Below are 20,958 nucleotides of genomic sequence, written 5' to 3' on the forward strand. Positions count from 1 at the left end.
CTGCACTCACCCTGCAGCTGATGCCAGAATGTTCCCAATGCCAAATTTACCTCACAAAATAAAAACCTCTTCAGAGGGGAATTTAATATTATTTTTTTAATACGTGGGCTTTTCAGACTCAGAAACTGATTCATTCATTAAGGCTAGGCTAAGCACCTGACCAACTCAAGCACACATTTCCATGGAGTGAAAACTTTGCATCACATTATATCTATAATTTTATTTTATTTCAGAAATAATAAAGTCAATTTGTCAACTAATGCTTGATTTTTCAGTTACAGTACCCACTGTTTCTTCCTCTCAGTGAAAATGTGTCTCACTGAGGGTAAATGACTAGCTCTTGTGATATTTTTAGGGGAAAGAAGATGAAAAAAAGTTTAGGATGTTATGTCTGGAAAGGCAGAAAGGCAGTGAGTCACTTAAAAGACGACAATGGTACGTAGAGTCTATGCTTATGCTCAAGAGACAGAAGAGTTTTGGCAATGGTTCTCTCTTTGAATGCAGAAGCAATGCAGCTCTTCTCTAACCATAAGAAATGTGATATATACTAGACAAATGACAATGACCGAGCCATATGCTGATCTCCTATCAGATATTTCATGAGTGTTAAAGAAACCAAATTTGCTTGGAATTTGCTATTCCATGGTAAATCTCTTAATGAATTCAATTATTTTGAATGATTCAATTCAAAATTTAATTCAAATTAATTCAATAATTAAGTTCCCAGAAGAGGAAGTGGAAAAATATCCATTGAAGTGAGGATATGAGGACAAAGAGGCTACATAAGCTGACAGGAGGAGGATGCAGAAATGAGTACTAGTAGCTAGTTGGGAGAACTCTGGCCAAGTACTTTCATGGACTAAATGGTTGGGCCTTCTCATGCATTGCAAAGGTACCTGAGCTATACCAGCAAAAACCTTTCCAGATCTGAAACAGCAGCCTGAGTTTTGAAGTTTGATGTGCATCCATATTACCTTCTTTTTCTACTTTGCCCCTGCACCACAGCTTCTTATTATGATTTAAAGAGAATTTTCTGAATGTCTTATAATCATTTTCAGCGAGAATTTTGTATGTTAACATGTACTGAGAAGTACCACTGAACTAGATCAACTCATGATCAACTTGAAGCTTTCTGAAACAAGGTATGAGGGATCCCTTAAAATGCTGTTGGGATCAGAGTCATCTTCAGGGCATCTGGTGATATCTGTAGAAGATAAAAATCCTTTGGTGCATGCTGTTAGGGTTTTCTTGATTTTAATAGTCATGTCAGTGAAAAAGACCACATTTTAATGTGATTTTGGGGGTTAAAGTATATTGAATCTCTCTTGAAAACTTTCAATCTACTTTCAGTAGTGAGACACATTTGTGGTCACTCAGTCTCTTACAAGTTCACCCCTTCCCTAATGGCTCTCCATAGCCCACAGTTTAATTGTCTAGTTATCCTGTGTCATTGCTTATGTAAGATCCAAAAAGTGTTGAAGTCCTTATCCACTTCTATAGTGTTGATTTTTTTATCTTGTCACTGAGACTCTGATCACACAGTTTACTCCTACTACTATGGAAAACAATATAATGTTTTTTTCTGGAAATCACTGTAAATTATCACTATGACTAACAGATGCTTATCACATGGCTTCTACATTATTATCATCATCTAGAAAAGCCACTCTTTTCCTCAAAATGGATGGCTATTTTCCTACTCATATTCATAACATACACTTTTTATTTTTACCAAAGTTTCAACAAGCATCAAGTTGACTTGATGTTCTTTTTTAAAGTATGTCTCTGACAGTACATCATAAATTTTGCAGATCTTACAACTGCCTGCATTTTAAGGCATCCCAAACATGTGCGATTCTACTTAGCTATCATCAGAGTTTCCTGAGATTCACCTACTGCATCCATGTTTGCATTACAGACATGTTACTCTACAGCATTGCTATTGCCTTTTCTCTTAGGTGCATCTCCATTCATACTGTTCACACCTGTCAGGTGATTCGCTTTCAGCCAGTCATAGCTTTAAAATGCTAATGTATGCTGTTCTATGCAACAATGTACTTATGTCTTTGACAGGCTGGATAATAATTTTCACTGAATGAAAATGTTTAGGAAGATACTGTGGTGCAGTGATTTATGTAAGTAAGTTGTAGTACGTCTATTTATAGCTTTACACAGCCTTTTAATGATAGTCTGTTGGCATCATTGAGAATCCTTGCACAGAACCTGGACAAAACAACTTACAAAACCAATAATGTTTAATTGCATTTTATATGCAAAAATTAATGGGATTTCAGCTAAAAGCAATATGTTATTCATATGCTACCGATTCTAAATTGGGTTATGACATACCATTTGTTCCTCAAAGTCATTGAAGATGCATACATTAATTTACAAGAATTCTAGAAAATGCATGTGGGGTAGAAAAATTAGCTCTACAGTTTACACAAAATTAGGAAAATGGAGAGAAAGTTTATCACAGGACACCCACAAGATAAGCAATGAACTCTGATTAGAAAAGCATATATTAATAGAGAAAAAAAAAGATTACATATAAAGAAACATTTAATATAAAAATGGTATTAAAAGGAAAAACAAAAGTTTGAGGTTTTTTGTTATTTCTTGGGTTTTTTTAAATTATCTTCTAAGAGCAATAAAAAACCCCAGACATCCTTGGACATATTTGCAGAGTATTTGCATGTCACAGTAATACTCCTAGGCACATTAACACTTCCATCTTCTATTTTTATAACGACTATAACAAGCTGAACATATTTTTTTCTCTATGGTACTAGAAAACAAATGTTCATTCTTAACATATGATGACCATGCAAGGATGTATTTTAAAATAAACTGGAAAGATATCTTAAAATGAAGGAAGACTTCTGGTGCATTTAAAAAAAAATGGAGAGAAAATGAAGTTGTTATTGATTTAAAATTTCATTCTTCACAGACAGATTTTGTCCAGCAATGTCTGCATTGCAAAATATGAGATGAGGAAGTTACTTATCTGGAGTAAACCTCTTTACTGCAATTGTGCTTTTAAGGAGTGTTGCCAGTGTAGATCATATTACAGCTGCACATAATCCCTATGAGTACTAGGCCTTTTTTTTGAAATTAATTAAAAAAAGAAATGTAGCCCCAGTTGTTGCAGCATATCAGCTTTGGGCTGCCTGAGGGTTCCCTTCAGTGCTGTCAAGAGCATTATTAAAGGTATCTGTGATGGACTGACTCATGCACAAAACCAGATGTGACCTATAAGAAAAGGGAATTTAACAAAACCAAGTTATATCTTTATTTTTGCTCATCCTTCTCACATTTGAAAGATTACAGTAGCCAATATAGTTTGGAGTTTGGATGGAAAGCAGGTGTCAGGATCTACTCTGACTAGAGCACTTCTAGAGGATCACATATGTGACTGGAGAAAGGCACTCTTCCAAAACTGGCATTCTTTCCAAACATACGAAATAGAGAAGAGCATAAAATCACTAAAAGGCATGCAAAAAAAGTTCTGGAGAAGCAACTTTCTCTGAGCAATAGAAACAAAGGATTTCTGTTATCAGTGAGTTTAACCAGAGTTGGTGGTGCCAAATGAAGATTAAGATGCACTGCAGAAAGGATGCCAAAAAAGCTAGGTAACTTTCGTTCCTGCCAACAAGAGGAGATTGGGAAGATGCAAAACTCTTAATTCTGGGGTATGAATCAAAGAAGTTGATACAAATTAATGTTGCAGTAGAGCAGGTTTTAGAGCAAAGGGACAAAATGAACAAGAACAATTATCAGGGCAAATTTTTTCTGATGATATGAAGTTGTTAATAACTAGGAGAAAGATGGACTACGAAAAGCTGTAGAAATGTCTCAGAACACCAAGGCCATGGTTTCACAGGACACATAACACAGCATACCCATCAGCTGTCACCAAGAGCAGCCCTCCAGCCTCCTCCACTGTTGTCAGTCATTATGGTCGGCACCTCTCTTCTGTGATAGTTAAGGGCATAGGTGGAAGGGTTTTGATAGCGGAGGAGCTGCGGGGGTGGCCTCTGTGGGTAGAGGTCAGTGACTCTGCAACAGACCCGTTGCAGGACAGAGCTGAACTCACCAGCAAAGCTCTGAGAAAATGGGTGGGACTTTGGCTGCAGGCCATGGCTAACCTATCACAGTATTACACTGTTTACTAAATACTATAGGAACCTTCCATCCTTCAATGCTGCAAGAATGTTTGGGCAGGTCAGCTATCATTAGAGCCTGAAAATGCATTATCCTGTGTAAAGTCATCTATAGAGTAATTTTCCACTATCTGCTAAAGCAGAAAATTAAAAAATGCTACACAGTTTTGGTACTGTCTTAGTACTTCAGCAATCACATTTGATAACCTGTAATGAGAAAGCTAATAACTGCTGAGTTTGAAAAATCCAGTGATAGTAGCAAGGAAGTAGAAACATTAAAGTAGGCACACAGCAATCTAGGCTTTACACTATTTGAGACTAACTTAAGTGGCAATGAAATAAAACTCTGCAGGCAATGACTAAAACAAACAAAAGGAACTTATTTTCCACACCATATGCAGTTGAGCTGAAAAAGTCCACCATAGGACTTGTGGATGTCAAAAATTTACACTGTCTCAAAAAAGAGTAAGCAAATTCACAGGTGGAAAATTTGTCAAGCACTTTTAAATGCAACAACATCAATTCCGGTTCATTAAGTAACTGAGACACAGATTTCCATGTGCTCAGACAGATTATTGGGGAAGTATCACTACATGCATAAGATTATCTTTACCACTTTTTCATAGGCATTAACTACTGGCGAGCAACAAGATACTGGGCTAGATGGCCATTTCCTTTGTCTTGGAGTGCCTGTTCTTATGATCTTTATTCCTAGCAATGTCTTTTACTCTGCTTTTCAATGCTGTTTCCCTTTTGGTCTATTTGGAATGTCCTCTGAGCCTCTTATGGGGTGGTTCAAATAGTCTCCATGTGTCCTTTCTGCCTTTTCAGATTTCAACTTACCTCCCTAAATGCTGTTTTCAATCAATTTCCTGATTTTTGTGTAGTTCTCTTTTATTAAAATTAACATTACTTTTGTGTTGGGTTTTTTACCCCTCTTAACCATGCAGGGATGCTCACATACAATGTTCAGGACTAAATCAAGGCTTATTTTCCTTATGAGATTTCTCTGATTAGCATAAAGAACTGAGAAGGAAGTTTTAGCTTAAAAATTTAATCCTAGTAAGCTTATGCCTGCACACTTATGCATGCTGTTTCAGAACCCATAACAGACCATGGGCCATGACATTTGCCCAGCCTACATGGATGTGATTGAAACCTCCTGCTGTTGTTGCAATTGCCATAGGCAAAGGTACTCTCATCTCCCTAAGCAGTTCCTCGTCCTCAGCAAGAGGCTGAGAATATAAAGTAGCTGCGACTTGACTTTAGCTTTCACATTTCAATGTTTTCAGAAGAGTTTATCCTTCTCTGTACAGACTGTCTAGGGGGGAGTAGCAGGCAGGTTGTTTTACGATTCTGAGGTTTTTATTGAAGGAAATCCAAAGCACTGGATATAAAAGTGCAGGAGAAAGGCAACAATTGCTTTATTAAAATACAGAGCAGCTACAAATGCATGTTAGCTGGAAGTAGAAGATTCTTACACAGTCGAAAGAATAAGACTATGAAAGAACCTTCAAATAGAAGCAGTTGCAACAAAAGCTCTTCCTGGTGTTAAGAGGGAGGCATCAAAAGTTTCAAAAAGGCTGAGACAATATACTTCCTTGCAATTCCAGGGTACAAGATTTCAGGCAGAAAAAAAGACAAATACTACATATTCCTATTCAATTTTTGTTAGAGCAAATAAGCAAAAATAACTTGTCCTTGAATGTAGATCTTCTGTATTTCAATTAAGTGCATGGTGGCTTATGTAACTACACTCTGAAAGTAGGAAAACTACTGTGTGGAATGGAGTGGTGGTGAGAGATCAATTCGACAGTGAAGACAGTTCCAGTCCAGCACTGGGAGACAACAAAATGGATTTAATTGCTGATTCTAACTGACCTACAGTAATTTGATTTTTAAACAAACTTTCGGAAATGCAAAGGTGAAGGGACAATAGCACATTTTATTCCAAGGTCCCCTGAAATGTCAAATTGAATTTAACAGGAAACATAACGCTGCCAAAGTGTCGTAACATTACAGAAAATCATCTGGACCAACTGGAGAAAGTACGACAACACAAAATATCAAGAGTCTAGAAAATCTGGTCTGCACGCCACAAGGCAAGAAACGGGGCTTGTTTGCCCTTTTAAAGGGATAACTCATGGGAGAGAGGGTAATAGCCTTCATGTGCATGGAAGGCTGTAATAAAGAGGAATAGATCGCATTGTGGGATATTTAAGTTGGGCAACAGGGAAAATATTCCTCGAAGATAAAACCTGTGAGGAACAGATCATCTATGCAAGGTGTAGAAGCTCTAGAGTTTAAAGAGTTGGACAGAGAGACATCTATTGAGGGTGTTTCAAGTATAGCTGGTCTTGCTCACTGAGCAAGAAGCATTAAATAACCTCTTCACATTTGATACCTTTTTTTTCTTCGTTTTACAAAAGCATTCTGAAGTAGGAATAAAACCTTCTGTAAACTATATTTTGAAAACAGACCTTGTAGCGTCTAGTCTACAATTCTGCTTCTGCTCATGAAAGCTGGTTGAACATTTCATTTATACATAAATCCCTCTTTTTAAAAGGAACAAATTAAGTTCACAAAATGAGTTTCAGAAAGAGGCGAATATATAAGAGGTTACGTAGTTAAATCTGTGGTCTTTTGCTTTCTGTCTCACTTCTCTTTTCCCTCTTTATTCCTTTATGAATCTCTGTCATCAGAAAACACATTAAAACTGGAGGAGGCTGGAAAGAATTCATTAGTGGCTCTGGTAAGGGTTTAGAAGGAAAGTGTCAGGTTTCAGTGAAAAAAGGAAATACAGGGAAAGGAAGTTCAGGGAGGGTGTTTACTTTCACCTACAGCATTTTGAAAAGGTTAAGCAGATTTTTATCAAGACGTCAAATTTACTTTCAGCTATAATCAAACAGATAATTTTACTTCAACCAGAGCTACCTCAAGAACTAAAGCAGCTGTAATTTTTGAGTTTGTTTCCTTTACAACTGCATTCAGGCTTTTTTTTTTTTAAATGAGAGACATTTGTTGACAATAAGGAGAATGGTTCACGTGATAATTAGATTTATACAAACATATGATTTAGTGTTATTCAACATTCTGGTTTAAAAATTAACACAGTAGCACAGATTGAATCCAACTTCCTGGCAGATTTTAAAATGCAGCTTACTAAAAAACATATTTTTATGTTGCGTATTTTGAGTAGCATGTCTGAGACATCACAGGTTTCCTTAAAGGTACTTGATAATCTGGTACAATACATAAATTTAATGATTTTAACAGAAAACTACTTGCGTCAATGTCCACATTCTTTGAGATCTGTTGTACATGCTGTAGGTATGTATATGCCCAAGCATCTTAGGTTGGGCATGCACCTTTTAGCTCTAACAGTAACAGCATCAGCATGCCCATATCGCCTCCTCTTCCTCCTATATAAATTGAGTACATTCCTCTCAATCTTAAAGACTCTTTATTTAAAATAAACCCAAAATATAACAAAACATAAAACATGGCTGTGAGAATCAGCAAGGCACACAGGCTGTGAACATCTTCCAGTTCAGGGAACCTCTGCTTACTAGTGAGCAGTTTTTCTTCCTCATTTCAGTAAGCATCCACAGACACGATTCTAGCCAGTACCTGAAATATAAAGGAGTTCCCTGAGGAAAAGCCTGGTGACCTACAGGAAAAGTCTGTCATATTCCTAACGCTGTCTTTGAGTACAAACTGCTGAATCCAATGACCACTTCAAAGGGAAGGAAAAGTTTTTTCTTTATACAGGAAATCCCATGAGATCTTTCTGAGAAGTCACGCTGTGTTTAAGAAGACAAAGGCATTTCAATACCCACTATGAAGAGCTGCCTCTGGTGAAGACAAATGGCATCTGTGAAATAAAACCCACCAAGAATGGAACTCTAGGCAAAACTTCAGTTGTGTTCAGTGTTTGACCCTGCCCTGAAAAACCTAGTGTACAACCAAGAACAAAGTATAAAATCACATCCGCAAGTCAGGGTAAGGATCATCTCTGGAGATGGTAACCAGGGTAAGCCACAGTCCAGTGATCTCCAGTCAAGTACATTGTGACAGGCAGGTCTGAGGTCAAACCTCTGCATTGCAGTCATGCCTGTACCATCTAACTTGTTGATCTGGATCCTGACCCACAGACTTGACTTTATGGCTTTATGGCTCTATGATTCTATATTCAAGCTATTTGCAATATTATAAGGATGTTTATGACATGACTGAGAATTCTGTATGTAAAAAAAAAGATTGGAAGAGGCTACTGGGTTACCAAAAGAGTGCAGTTTCTGTAGGCACAATGTAGTCCATACTTCTAGAGGATATTTTTCAAGTTGAGAGCTGAAAAAGACATAGCAAGGATAGCAATGACAAAAGAATCTAGTTGGATTGAAATATTTTTTTAACTGGAAATAAAACGGCAATTTAAAAATGAGCCAATTAATTATGGGAATAACTAACAATTGAAAACTTTGGACTCGCTGTTGAAAGACATTCTAAAAATAACTGCTTTTTAGATATCAATTTTCGGTTTTGTGAAGTGGCTGACAAAATTGCAGGTGGCATGACAAAAATTAACATTTGCCTCCCAGCTCTATACTTCATCGGAATTATCAGGATATCTATGAATATGTGGCAATTAGTATCTACACATTTTACTCTTAAAACAAAGCAGTGTGACTCATCAGTTTACCTGAGGATGCAATAAATTACTGCAGATCAACACAAAGAGAAGCAGCTGAAATTTCATTTACTTCACTGCAGAATGGTAAATGACCTTTTCTCTATATGAAGTCCTGAGGTAGGAATAAACATAATATTCAAGAACTGCAACGTCTCTATTGACCTGTGCAGTAGATACTTGCACAAGGTATTTGCTAAGCCATTCATTTCAAAATAGTGGATAATATGAGTTTCTTCATGTAGATAACTAGACTTCCAATAATGGTATCTTTTCCCCTGAAGATGAAAAGTACATTCCCCTGGGGTGAAAGGCTCAGTTTATACTATTTCAAAACACAGTAAGCCTTACTTCTACGTAAGGGATCTCTCATAGCTCCTAAAAACAATTTAACAGAGCAAAAATTGGAAAATAGCTTAAGAAAAGTGGTCTTCTGTCAATAGTGTTTCTCTGCAAGTTTCAAGGTCATTTCTCAGATCCTTGAAAAAGCACTGAAAGGGCAGCATCCCTCACCTGATGGACCTCTGGAATTTTCCAAAGGGGTAAACTGAAAAGCTGCAGACGAAGAGAGCTAACCAACCATCCCTCTTCACTACTCTGTCTCTACAGGGCAGAAGCTCCTAAGCAACGTTTGGAATAGTGAGGAATTATGAAAGAATAAGTCCAGGACTCTAAACAAGATGCAGGTTGCTAATGGAGTACATGACCGATTTGCAGGCAAAGAAGGGAGTATCTTTTTTACCTTACAAAAGCACTGGTCAGCAAGGAACATATGAAGACACTGTCCCTCCTATCAATATCCTTGCTAATGATTTTGATCTACAGGTCTTGGTCATGACATAAAAGCAAAGCACAGTAACTGTCTTGGATTACAAAAGCCTGGAGTATCCGCTCTGTCAACATGGGGTGTGCAAAGAATGTTCCTCGGTCACTTTCTGAGGCTCAAAAGCCATAGGGAGCAAGAAATCGTTTTGCCAGTAGCTATTACATTTATTGGCTACTCTATTGCCTCAGACCTTTTTTCAAGAAATGCAGTGGTTTGTTTAGCACTATGAAAGCATCAATTGAATCAACAAGCAGCATGAAAAGAAATCAAGAGATAGAAAAAGGCAATTGCAGCCATGCAAACTGAAAACTGTCTAATGAGTTTGCCGAAATGTTTGCAACACTAAAAAAAGAGGGTTCAAGTATTGTAATCCAATGTGGATGTGGGAAAAGAAAAAAAAAGCAAACATCTGGGAAATATTATATCCTAATGATATGCACAAAACAATCAAAAAATAAATCCATCCACTTTAATGCTTTCTACGTGCCTCTCACTTAAAATATCCCCATCACCTTTGCCACAAGTGACAGATACATCTTTGGTAAAATTGGAATGAAATACTTGTTATTACCAAATACAGAATGTATTTACCTTCTGTAGTACCTCCCTTTAAAATGAAACAGAAAATACTTTTTTTTCTTGTTTTCCTAGTGAATAATAAAAGCTGGCATGAAAGCTAGCTATCATCTATAGCTATCATCTATATTGAGATGCCTCCAAATACAATTAAAGTGAATGAACAGCATAGTCACTATTAAAGCAGAGAAAACGTCAGAGATATATTTACAGCACATGCAATGATGCTATTAAGAGAATTGGTCTATTTAAAGAAGTGGAAAAATCTTTACGGTAATCCAGTAGCTAGTGCAGAGTCACTACGAATGATGGTTAAAGTTTCAGTTGTTCTACTATAATTGCCAGCAGAGCCTTAACTATTCTCTATGATTTCTTTACATATACTTAAATACACCAATTTTTTTTTCCTCCAGCTATATTCAGAAATAAAATCCGTGTTCCAGAAAGTGGAAAGAATATTGCTCCACTGTAGCACTACTTTTATGACAAACTAATCCTTAAGTATAGATTTAAAGAACACAAAACTTTGCTGTAAAGAGCTGAAAAACAAATAGTTTAGCCCTGATGCACCAGGCTTTACAAGTATACTTCTAGTAGGGAAATGGTGGTGAAGTGGGACAAGTCCATAATTTCATTTTGTACACATCTCACTATCAGAACTTGTCCAATTCAGAACAGCATCTTGTTCTAAAAAAAAAAAATAAAGTTTCAAAGACCATTCTTGTTAAGAATCACGAAGGTATAGACATCTTGAGGGGAGACCTCATTAATGTTTATAAATATTTAAAGGGTGAGTGTCACGAGGATGGAGCCAGGCTCTTCTCGGTGACAAACAATGATAGGACAAGAGGTAATGGACACAAGCTGGAACACAGGAGGTTCCACTGAAATTTGAGAAGAAACTTCTTCTCAGTGAGGGTGACAGAGCACTGGAACAGGCTGCCCAGAGAGGTTGTGGAGTCTCCTTCTCTGGAGACATTCAAAACCCACCTGGACGCCTTCCTGTGCAACCTCATCTAGGTGTTCCTGCTCCGGCAGGGGGATTGGACTAGATGATCTTTTGAGGTCCCTTCCAATCCCTCACGTTCTGTGATTCTGTGATTCTGTGATCTTGGTAGAAGAGGTAACAGACTACCACATCTGAACATCAGTGCAAAAAGCTAAATACATTAGTGTGAGTAAACACAAGATGAACAGAGATACTGAAATCCTTCTATTTTACCAACCTCTGAAGTGTTAATTCCTGAGGCTGAAAAAAACCTTCTTTGAACCACCGACATTTACAGAACAATATGAAAAGAGTAATTATAATTTTAAAATTATTGACCTGCAGTGCTGTTATGTACTTATCCATTTTCCTGACAAACTTAATAAAGGTGTACATGACACAGTGATTATTGAATGTAATCTTTTAAAAACACTCTTGCACATTAGAGACAAATAATAGAGAAGCATACAATTGAAAGTAATCTACTTTAAGCTATTCTCCCTATTTCCTCCTCTGCTAAATCAGGCTTTCTACTTTGTTGTAGAATGCTAATCACAAAATCACAGTATCTTAAGAGTTGGAAAGGACCTCGAAAGATCATCCAATCCAACCCCCCTGCCAGAGCAGGATCACCTAGACTAGGTCACACAGGAACGTGTCCAGGTAGGCTTTGAATGTATCCAGAGAAGGAGACTCCACAACCTCTCTGGGCAGCCTGGTCCAGTCCTCTGTCACCCTTACAGTAATAAAGGTTTTCCTCAAGTTCAGATTGAACCTCCTATGCTCCAGCTTGCTCCCATTGCCCCTTGTCCTATCATTGGCTGTTACTGAGAAGAGCCCGGCTCCTTTCTCCTGACACTCGCCCTTTACAAATTTATAAACATTAATGAGGTCACCCCTCAGTCTCCTCTTTTCTGAGCTAAAGAGACCCAGCTCCCTCAGCTGCTCCTCATAAGGGAGATGCTCCACTCCCTCAATCATCTTTGTGCCTCTGTGCTGGACTCTTTCAAGCAATTCCCTGTCCTTTTTGAACTGAGGGGTCCAGAACTGAACTCTAATTCTAATTAGAATTCTAATGCTAAATTTCACATATATTTTACCTTTTTCACACATAGCATTACACCATAATCACCACTAATGTTCATTAAAAATATTATAGGAGTCATAATTAGAAATAACGCTACTATACAGCTACTGTATGATGAGAAGGATAACAGACTAAAAAAGTAGAAAGGTATCAAAAATAGCATATGATCTATTTTCACTAGTAAATGACTGAGGTATGATATAAAATTGTTATGTTACTAGCCATATAAAATTTACCAGTGAAATGTGCTTTCTAAAACAACAGCTCAAAACAAATGAAAACGGCTGGACTATCAAATATTAGTGCCTAAAGCAGGTTCTTAAATTCACATTTTGGACCCTTAGCAGGTGACTTATTTTTTGTCAACGATCTACACTAAATGTTTCTGTATTTGGACAATACTGCTAATTTCAAATCTACCAATATGTACCAATTTGCTATTTAAAAATACCATTTATCTGAAATGACTCAGCATTAAAACAATAAAGAAACAATCCTAAAATGTAGAATCCACAGAACTACCTCTAAGCTTCCAGATAGAAACCATGAAAATTTTTAGCTGTTTCTTGAAATGAAATTTTCATATTTTTACTGAAATATTGAACCTTAGGGGGAAATAAATTGCAGACTCCAAAACTGATATCAGAAACTACATATGGATAACATATACTCCTCTTGAAAAAATACTATTATTCTCATCAGTAAGTTGGAACAAAAATGGCTACATTATTTCTGGTTCTACATTTCTGTAAGCAAAGAGTCAGTGGTAGAAACTCAGAAGAATTTCAGTAATACCTGATAGGATTTTTTGTTGATTTAAAAACATGCATTTGCCATTATACGATATGATTCAAGGCAACACTTTTCATCTCTCTCTATCTGAGATCACAGTATTCCTGTACTTCACAGCAATCTGCTATAGGAAAGACACTAAAGAAAACTACAGATTCACTGAAAGATTCAGGTTGGAAGGAACCTCTGGAGATACATAGTCCAATGTCTTGTTCCAAACGGGGCTAACTTCAAAACTAAATGAAGTCGCTCGGGGCCTCCGTAGCCCAGAAAATACGATTTTTACCATAACACCACAAGCTCGATATTCAACACAGGATCTCCAGACTTCTCTGATCTTGTCTTGGCCTGATTTTTAGTTGTGGCAGCAATTGTCTGGTGTCCACATGCCTGTGGCCTCCCTGTGTTGGCTTTGCTCTGGGAGCATCTGGGGGTTGGGCTGGCACAGCAGTGAACTACCTATAGACCTGGGGTCTCCAGTACCAAGCCTGTGCCCCATCTCCAATCATTGCATGCCTGTACTCCTCTGCACCGAATTTTGTGTCACCACTTCTTAAGGCTTCCACTGTGACACCAGGTCTGTACTTTTCCACATCATCTTAAAGTTGTCAATATCTCATTTTTCACAGAACAGTTGTTCTTTACTATTATCTATATAATAACTACAGTTGTACCATACCATAAGAAAAGTAAAGTTAATTAGCTATAGCCACCTTGTTGTTAAAAAAATTGCTGTTAAGCTAAATAAAGTAAAACCAAAGCTCCTGGAACGTCAAAAAAAAATCAGATAACCTTAATCCTGAGTCCTTGCAAACTCAGTACAAAGCACATGGCAATGGCAGTACTGTACTGTGGGGCTACGTGGTTATGGAAGACTGAGGAGAACACCAAAGAAAATGAGGATATATTCGACTTTCTGCATAAGTTTTAGCTGTATTTATGCTTTTCTGTGTTAATTAGATAATGTGGACTCTGCTTGTTATTACTATTGTAACTGATATACTACTAATAATTGATTGCTGTATTTTCATTACATTGTTAAGTCTTTAATTAGACTAACAATAGATTCTGAGCTCTGTATTTATAGTGTCCTCCCTTTTTGTCCTTGACAAGAGTTGAAGTGTAGCAATCTGTCCAGCTGAGTCTTGAAAATCTCCCTGCACGCAGATTCCACCACCTCTCTGGGCAGCCTTTCCCAGTGCTTAACCCCACTCTCGAGGAAGAATTATTCACCTCCATCCAGTCTGCATTTGCTCTGTCACAACTCATGCCTGTTGCCTCTCATCCTTTCACTGTGTGCCTTTGAGAAAAATCTCACCACATCTTACACTTAAGCTCCTTCAGGCAGAAGGCAGCTGCTAGATGTCCTCCTCAAGCCTTTTCTTCTGCAGGCTAAACATCCTAAATTCCCTGAGTCTCATCATCTGGCATGAGCTCCAGTCCCCTAATTATCCCCATAGTCATTCGGTGGACTCTCTCCAGTTTCTATTTGCATACTCTATCCATCTTCCACATGGTCTACCATGCAGAACTTGGCACTTAAGTTCTTCCTCAGAACAGGCTTAAATTCTGGTAATGACATGTAGATTAATAGAAAGGATTGGCACCTCAGCCACATGGATGTGCATGAATGCTCCTGGAGTAGAAAATGAATCCTAAAATTTAAAAGACCAAAACTAGTTTTTGTTTTTCCTGCTTGCTAGCTTTGAAGCTACGTGGGGAAAAAAAGGAAAATGAGGAAGCCTTTAGTAAAACTATTCTATGTTCATGAAAATATTAGTAGCTTACATTTTAAAATGCATTAATTGAATTTACAGGAATCCACATTTTCTGTATTATTGCCAAATATGTTTATATTCTTTACTGAAAGCCTTGAGTCTCAGAAATGTATGAGACTTCTCTGTTTTAGATTAAATTAAAAACAATTTTGAAATATCTCAGTTCTTGTAATGAATGGTATTCCTTCACCATGTTTTGGTGAAAAAATTAAAATCCCACTCAATGATTTGAAACCTCATTCATTTTCATCTGCTACCTGAGTGTTGTTTCCAAAACCGTCATTATACTGCCTCCTTTTCAAAGACAGCATTTTAGAGAACCTACTGAACACCAACACCTTACAAACACCTCCCTGCGATGTTGTAAGAATTTCTCAGTCTATACTCCTATGTCTCATGATGCAAAGCACCAGAAGAGAGAGAGAAGAGCAATTATGCTAACTGCTTGTCAGCAGTAATATCTTACATTCACTGTTAATGAGTCATTACAAACTGTCAGCCAGGCTGCATCAGTGAGACAAATAATGTTATGAGAGGCTATTTTAAATACATATCTTGAAATGAGGCTGCAAATTAATAGAGGTCAGAATAGTTTCATTTTTCTTTTTTATATACACTGAAAAGATAGAAAAGCTATGTGAGAAACTCCAAAGTGGGCACTGAAAATACCGCCTTTTACCACAGTTTAAAAGTGACACTCACTTCAAAGTACACTAATGGAAATAAAATCCAGACTGTCTAGTGTTATGAAGCACAGCCCCAAAAAAACACAGTCCATAATACACATAAACATCTACACATATACACCTGCAGGCAAACACACATTATATAGTGCAAATCCATAACAAGCCTAAGTAAGACTCCTATGCAATAAATCATATTGAAGCTGTAAAGGCCCTGGAGGCACAGACCGGCTTTACTGGCCTTAACCAACCTCACCTGGGCCTCTACCCTCAGCCTCTGCCCATCGTCTAGGAGTCCCATTTCAACTCAGCCCCCTCCTGAGATGTGCTGTAGGAGCTGGTTGGGGACCCTGCTGATCCTGGCCCCTGGACTGACTTCCTGGCTTCATCCTAGAAGTTGCTGGACCTGACCCTGAGCTGTGGATTGACCTCCTGGCTTGGCCTCAGACCTGTCTCATCACCACAGACTTGTCCGGTGTTCTGGACTCTCGCTCAGCCCTGGCTGCCAGCAACTGGGTTTGCCCAGCTGACTTTGTGCTGGCAGGTGTCATCACCCATGGCTTTGCATCCTGTTGGGAGCAGCCAGTCTTTGCTGTGCCCTAACAGAAATACACAATGGTGTGGGTACAATATGTCTCTAACTTGTACCTCAGTCTATATATGCACACCCCTATTTCACCAGATACTAACATATGCTGGTCTCAATTGAAAACATTGAATTTGGTGTTTCTCTTGAGTCCCCTGGCATAATGGTTGAGTGGTAATTCAGTATACTTCTTATCTATTGATACGATTGGAATGGTATTCTCAAAAAGGCTATTCAAAGACATACAAAAAGAACCCAACGGAAAACAACAGCTACATTTGTATGAGCCTACTCTCAAACAAAATACTAGGAAATCCATGGAATAATTTGGAACATAAATTGTACATCTTTCAAAAAACAATTATAAAAGACGTGATGTCCATGATCTGGACAAATTTGCAAATTTGATCTGGAGCCCTAAGCATTTAGAAGCACATCCTACGCTCTGTATTTGTATAAAAGTAGCTTGTGTCACTTCTCACTGAAGTAAATTAAATTTTTCTTGTTAAAGGGATGTAGAATCAAGGGTCATGCTACAACCTTTCACAGGCTAATAAAGGCTTTGATCAAACTCAATGTTTTTTAAAATGCACCTGCTCCTACTGTTTTAATGTATCTCAATCCTCTAAAAATAGCCAGCAATATGATGAGCTTTCTCCCTGAATACCAGCAATGTGGAAGATCTGCTGTAGCTTCTTGGCAAAACAAGCAATATTAAAAGACAGACTAAAGTACAACCACTTCTGAACTGAAGTTTGCAAATAAAGACATTTGTTAACTGTGGAAAAAAATAACGCAACTTATCAAATGAACCCAAATTTCCTTTTCATATTTAAATATCTAATGTTCATAAATGTTATAGAAAGGATGTGCACTTACTTGTCTTTCTGGTTGGAAAAACTGTGACATGAGATAAAGGACATATTATGGGGTTGAGAGGATGAAGGCTAAAGAAATCTAGATAAGAAGATCTGATGAGCTAATGGTTCATCAAAAGTCAAAAAGATCGTTAGCATTCATAGAGTACTTCACTTCTGTTTAATAAGACTTTAATCCCTCCATCTGTTATTAATCCATACCTACAATACACTACTTAGAGCTGTGTAGGTGTCTTAACTAATTTGATATATTTATTTATATCAAAACATAAATATGAAAACACATACATATATATAACAAATTACGTACAGTATCTTTCATTACTGTATAACAACAACATGATTTATCATTGAAAGATGGTTGTTGCCACTTTCCATCTTGCTTGGCTCCAGCATATTCGAAACACAACTCCTACAAACCACAGAGAGGAAGCATCTAGCATGAAATTTCAGATATTTCTGCCTCTCCATTGTCACATTGTCAACCATTTTTGCAAGCCCTTCAGGAGTGCCAGGAAACCAAAATCACTTATTTATGTTTTTCCATAGAAATTAGTAGTGTTTAGCAAATAATATACATTTACAGACACGACCACCTAGCACTATGTCTGTTCTAATTACTGACTTCTACAAGCAGCATCCTTAGCCCATTGAATTCACCTACTGCCAGTGTCCAGTAATACACCCTCCTGATTTTGGCAGACACACCAATGCATTTCCTACGTCTGAAGGAAAAAACAAACAACAGTAGAAACCTGGGCCCTTACAACTGTGCTCAGGAAGCTAAGAGCTCAGGTGTCTTCTGAATATGGGAGACCTTGATGCCTACTGAGAATTATTATCCTGTTTGATTACAGTCTGCATACATCCTTCTGGCATAGGTCTCAGCTGCCAGAAGAAGTTAACTATCTTCTACAAAGTCACCATGAGCCTAGAAGCCATCACATCAGCCCTGCATCACTGGAGACTGCCAAATCTGGAGTGGTACTGCTCCCAGATACTTGGCATTGGTTGCTCTGTACTCAAAAGTTGTCTCACTGGAACTAGTTTGGAGATATTCTCTCCCACATTCTCAACAGGTAGTAAAACGTGTACCATCACTTATAAAGCCTACTAATTCACTGCACACAGCTCATAGAGGCAGAGGTGGAAACTGATAAATGTTCTTACAGAACCTCTCCTGCAACAGTACCTTATGCAAATTTTACATCTAATCTTCAAAGCCTGCCTTTACTGTAAGATGTTCTCCTTAAGGCTACCTTAAATGTTTCACAGCATCTTCAGCCAGTATGCGACCCAAGTGCCCAGCAGAATAAGGCTAGCCCTTCAAACACACATCACCTGTTAAGTTCTGGAATGGGCTCTCCATTTGCTTTTTCTGTGAAAAAAGTGCTGGTGATGGGTCTTGAAAACCTTCATTTAAAATGGCTACAAGTATTTGTGAGACACACATGACAGTTAAGGTCAGGCAGGACATATGAGGTGTACATCTGCATGCACTTTTTTGTGACAACAGAAATGTGTCAGTGAAGGCTCTGTTCTCTGGCCCTTAAGAGTTCATGGCAGTTTGAGTTTGGTGACCTTCAAAGAAAAATACACCTATCTTCTTTACTACTTGATGAACTAATTTGTATTTCAAATTCTCTTAAATGAAGCACCTGTCTGTCAGGATGACAGGCACTGCACAGAACTTGCAAAAAGAAAAAGAACTATATAAAGCAATCAGAGAAGCCTTTTATTCAGCTGCTACAATAAATGACAGATAGTCTCATTATGCAATTCCCCTAGCTCCTCTTAACATACCTGACCCCTAAAACTATATCATATGATTCATCAGTATTGTAGTTCCAAATATTTTTCAAAAACAGTGCATTAATATCTTCTCATAGAGATTTTGCAGTATTGGTCTTGGGCATGAAGAATTAAATTAAATTAAATTCACAAAGCACAAACATCTTGCAGGCCATTCAATGAGGAAAATAAAGGAGTATGCAAGCACAGGCTATATAGTGTTTTCAACTTTCTTCACCATAAAATATTTTCATAGAACAAATGAATGAAAACATGTATTTGACAACATAAATAATTATAATACTTTCTTATATTCAGATGGAAATTGGAAACAACTGTGTTCAAAAGTCTTTGCATATTTCATTAAGTGGCTTCAAGTAATTCATTAAGGGTTCTTGCATTAGCAAACTGTATTATATAGTGATGAATGGGGAAATAGTGTGAAAACAGCAAAATGGACCCAGACATGGGTGTGACTTTACCTGTTGCCTCTTCTCAAATTCTAACTTGATACGGGATTTGATGCAGTTGCACGTGTCCTGATACGTCTGCTGTAGTGCAAGTTCCATGAGGTGTTTGTGGTACGCTCCTGCCAAGTTTCCACAGATGAAAATGATTACATTTGCCAATATCTAGGGGAGTAAGAAAAAAAAAGTGTCACAGAATTTATATAAATAAATTAACAGAACATAACCTTAAGCTGCAATGAAAGGTTGCTGCAGTTATGTATTTTGATTTTGTCTGATTTCTAGCAAAGTTTCACCTTTCCAAAAATCTTCACAATTGGTGGCAAAGTCCCAGACAATAAGACCATTTTAATTTAGGATTGAGTAAGAATTATAATGAACAACTTGTTTGCTTACTCAATGAGATATACATTATCTGAAAAAGAAATTCACTGTGGGGTATTAATTAGGTGGGATCAAGATCTGCTGATATAAAACAATAGCTATGGCTCCTAATAACATCGGAAACCATGTTATTGCCGTGCTCTTTTGGCAAGACATTTTCTCTTGCAGTGCCATATGATTAAGAGGTGAAAAGATTCGCCTACATCGTGTGCCCTGCATCTTACCTCAGCCTGACCCACTACTATGTGTCAGTTGGCTATAAATATTAACCTTGTTGATGGTAAGCAATGTTTAAGTAGTGATACCTTAGATCTCTCTACTAGAATATACTTTTCACCACTGCCAAAGAGCTGCATTTGTCTAAAACACAAAACTTAATCTGTAAGATTTAGGGTCAAACTTACAGCATCAGACGCTCAGTGTACACCACAACACATGAACACAAGAAATACATTCTCTTAAAGAATCCAGTTTTATTTATTAACTGCCTGGGACATTTCAGAGAAAGTAAAGAGAGGAGAGTGGCAGGCCTTTCCTGTACTTGAACTTCGAAAAGGACAGGATACTGTGTGGTGATACTAGCACTTTCAATTGTTCCCAATTTATTGCTGCAAAAAACAGAGACACATTTACCCACCCTAGCTCACTCAGAGCAGAAGCAGCAGAGTAATGAAACCAATTCTTAATTCAATAAAAAAAGATAATACTAAAAGGTAACTGAAGTAGAGAGACAGTTGCAATTTGATAAGAATGGGTCTGTGTTTGTAAGGTCCTAGTATCATATAGTCTGGATTATAAGCACTACATGATGTTGGTCTGGAAGAGAAGGAGGAAGAAAGGAGGCTAAAATTTTATTAATTCTCCACAGTTAATCTAATAATGAGGCTTATAATAGATTTCCCAAGTGATCCTTCTTTGTCTGGTTTTGATGCACCTATAGGTAATCTTGTGAAATGGTAGTAGTGAAAGAGCCAGAGAAAAGTCTGACAGTATGCTACAGTGGTTCAGAGAAAAGAAATAAATTGTCCTGTTAACAGAAATTCATTTCCTTGAGGAATACATTCTATTCACAGAAAAATACATGAACATTTTAAATAAAGGCTTTTATTTTCTTCACAAATTATAACATCTTTACAGGCAAAACCTGCTCCTCCACCTGTGACACATCTGACATCTTACCTCTCACCGTTCCACAAAGCTAAAAGTGGGAAATATAAAACTTTGCCACAAAAAGGATTGATGTTTTCGATTTGATAAGACTTTTCTTTC

General features: G+C 37.5%; 1 protein-coding gene across 1 annotated transcript in view; it reads right to left on the reverse strand.

The window, feature by feature from the left end:
• LOC104545087 (adenylate cyclase type 2) overlaps positions 1-19,470 on the reverse strand; it is a gene marked incomplete at both ends in the record, with an annotated part of 46,164 nt that extends 26,694 nt beyond the window's left edge. Inside the window, one exon of the mRNA XM_010190129.1 lies at positions 19,321-19,470. Coding sequence (XP_010188431.1) covers positions 19,321-19,470 — 150 coding nt within the window. The remainder of the gene's footprint in view (positions 1-19,320) is intronic.
• Between the last annotated feature and the right edge of the window lie 1,488 nt (positions 19,471-20,958).

This window comes from Mesitornis unicolor, unplaced genomic scaffold, assembly GCF_000695765.1.
Source record: "Mesitornis unicolor isolate BGI_N332 unplaced genomic scaffold, ASM69576v1 scaffold24348, whole genome shotgun sequence".
NCBI lineage: Eukaryota > Metazoa > Chordata > Aves > Mesitornithiformes > Mesitornithidae > Mesitornis > Mesitornis unicolor.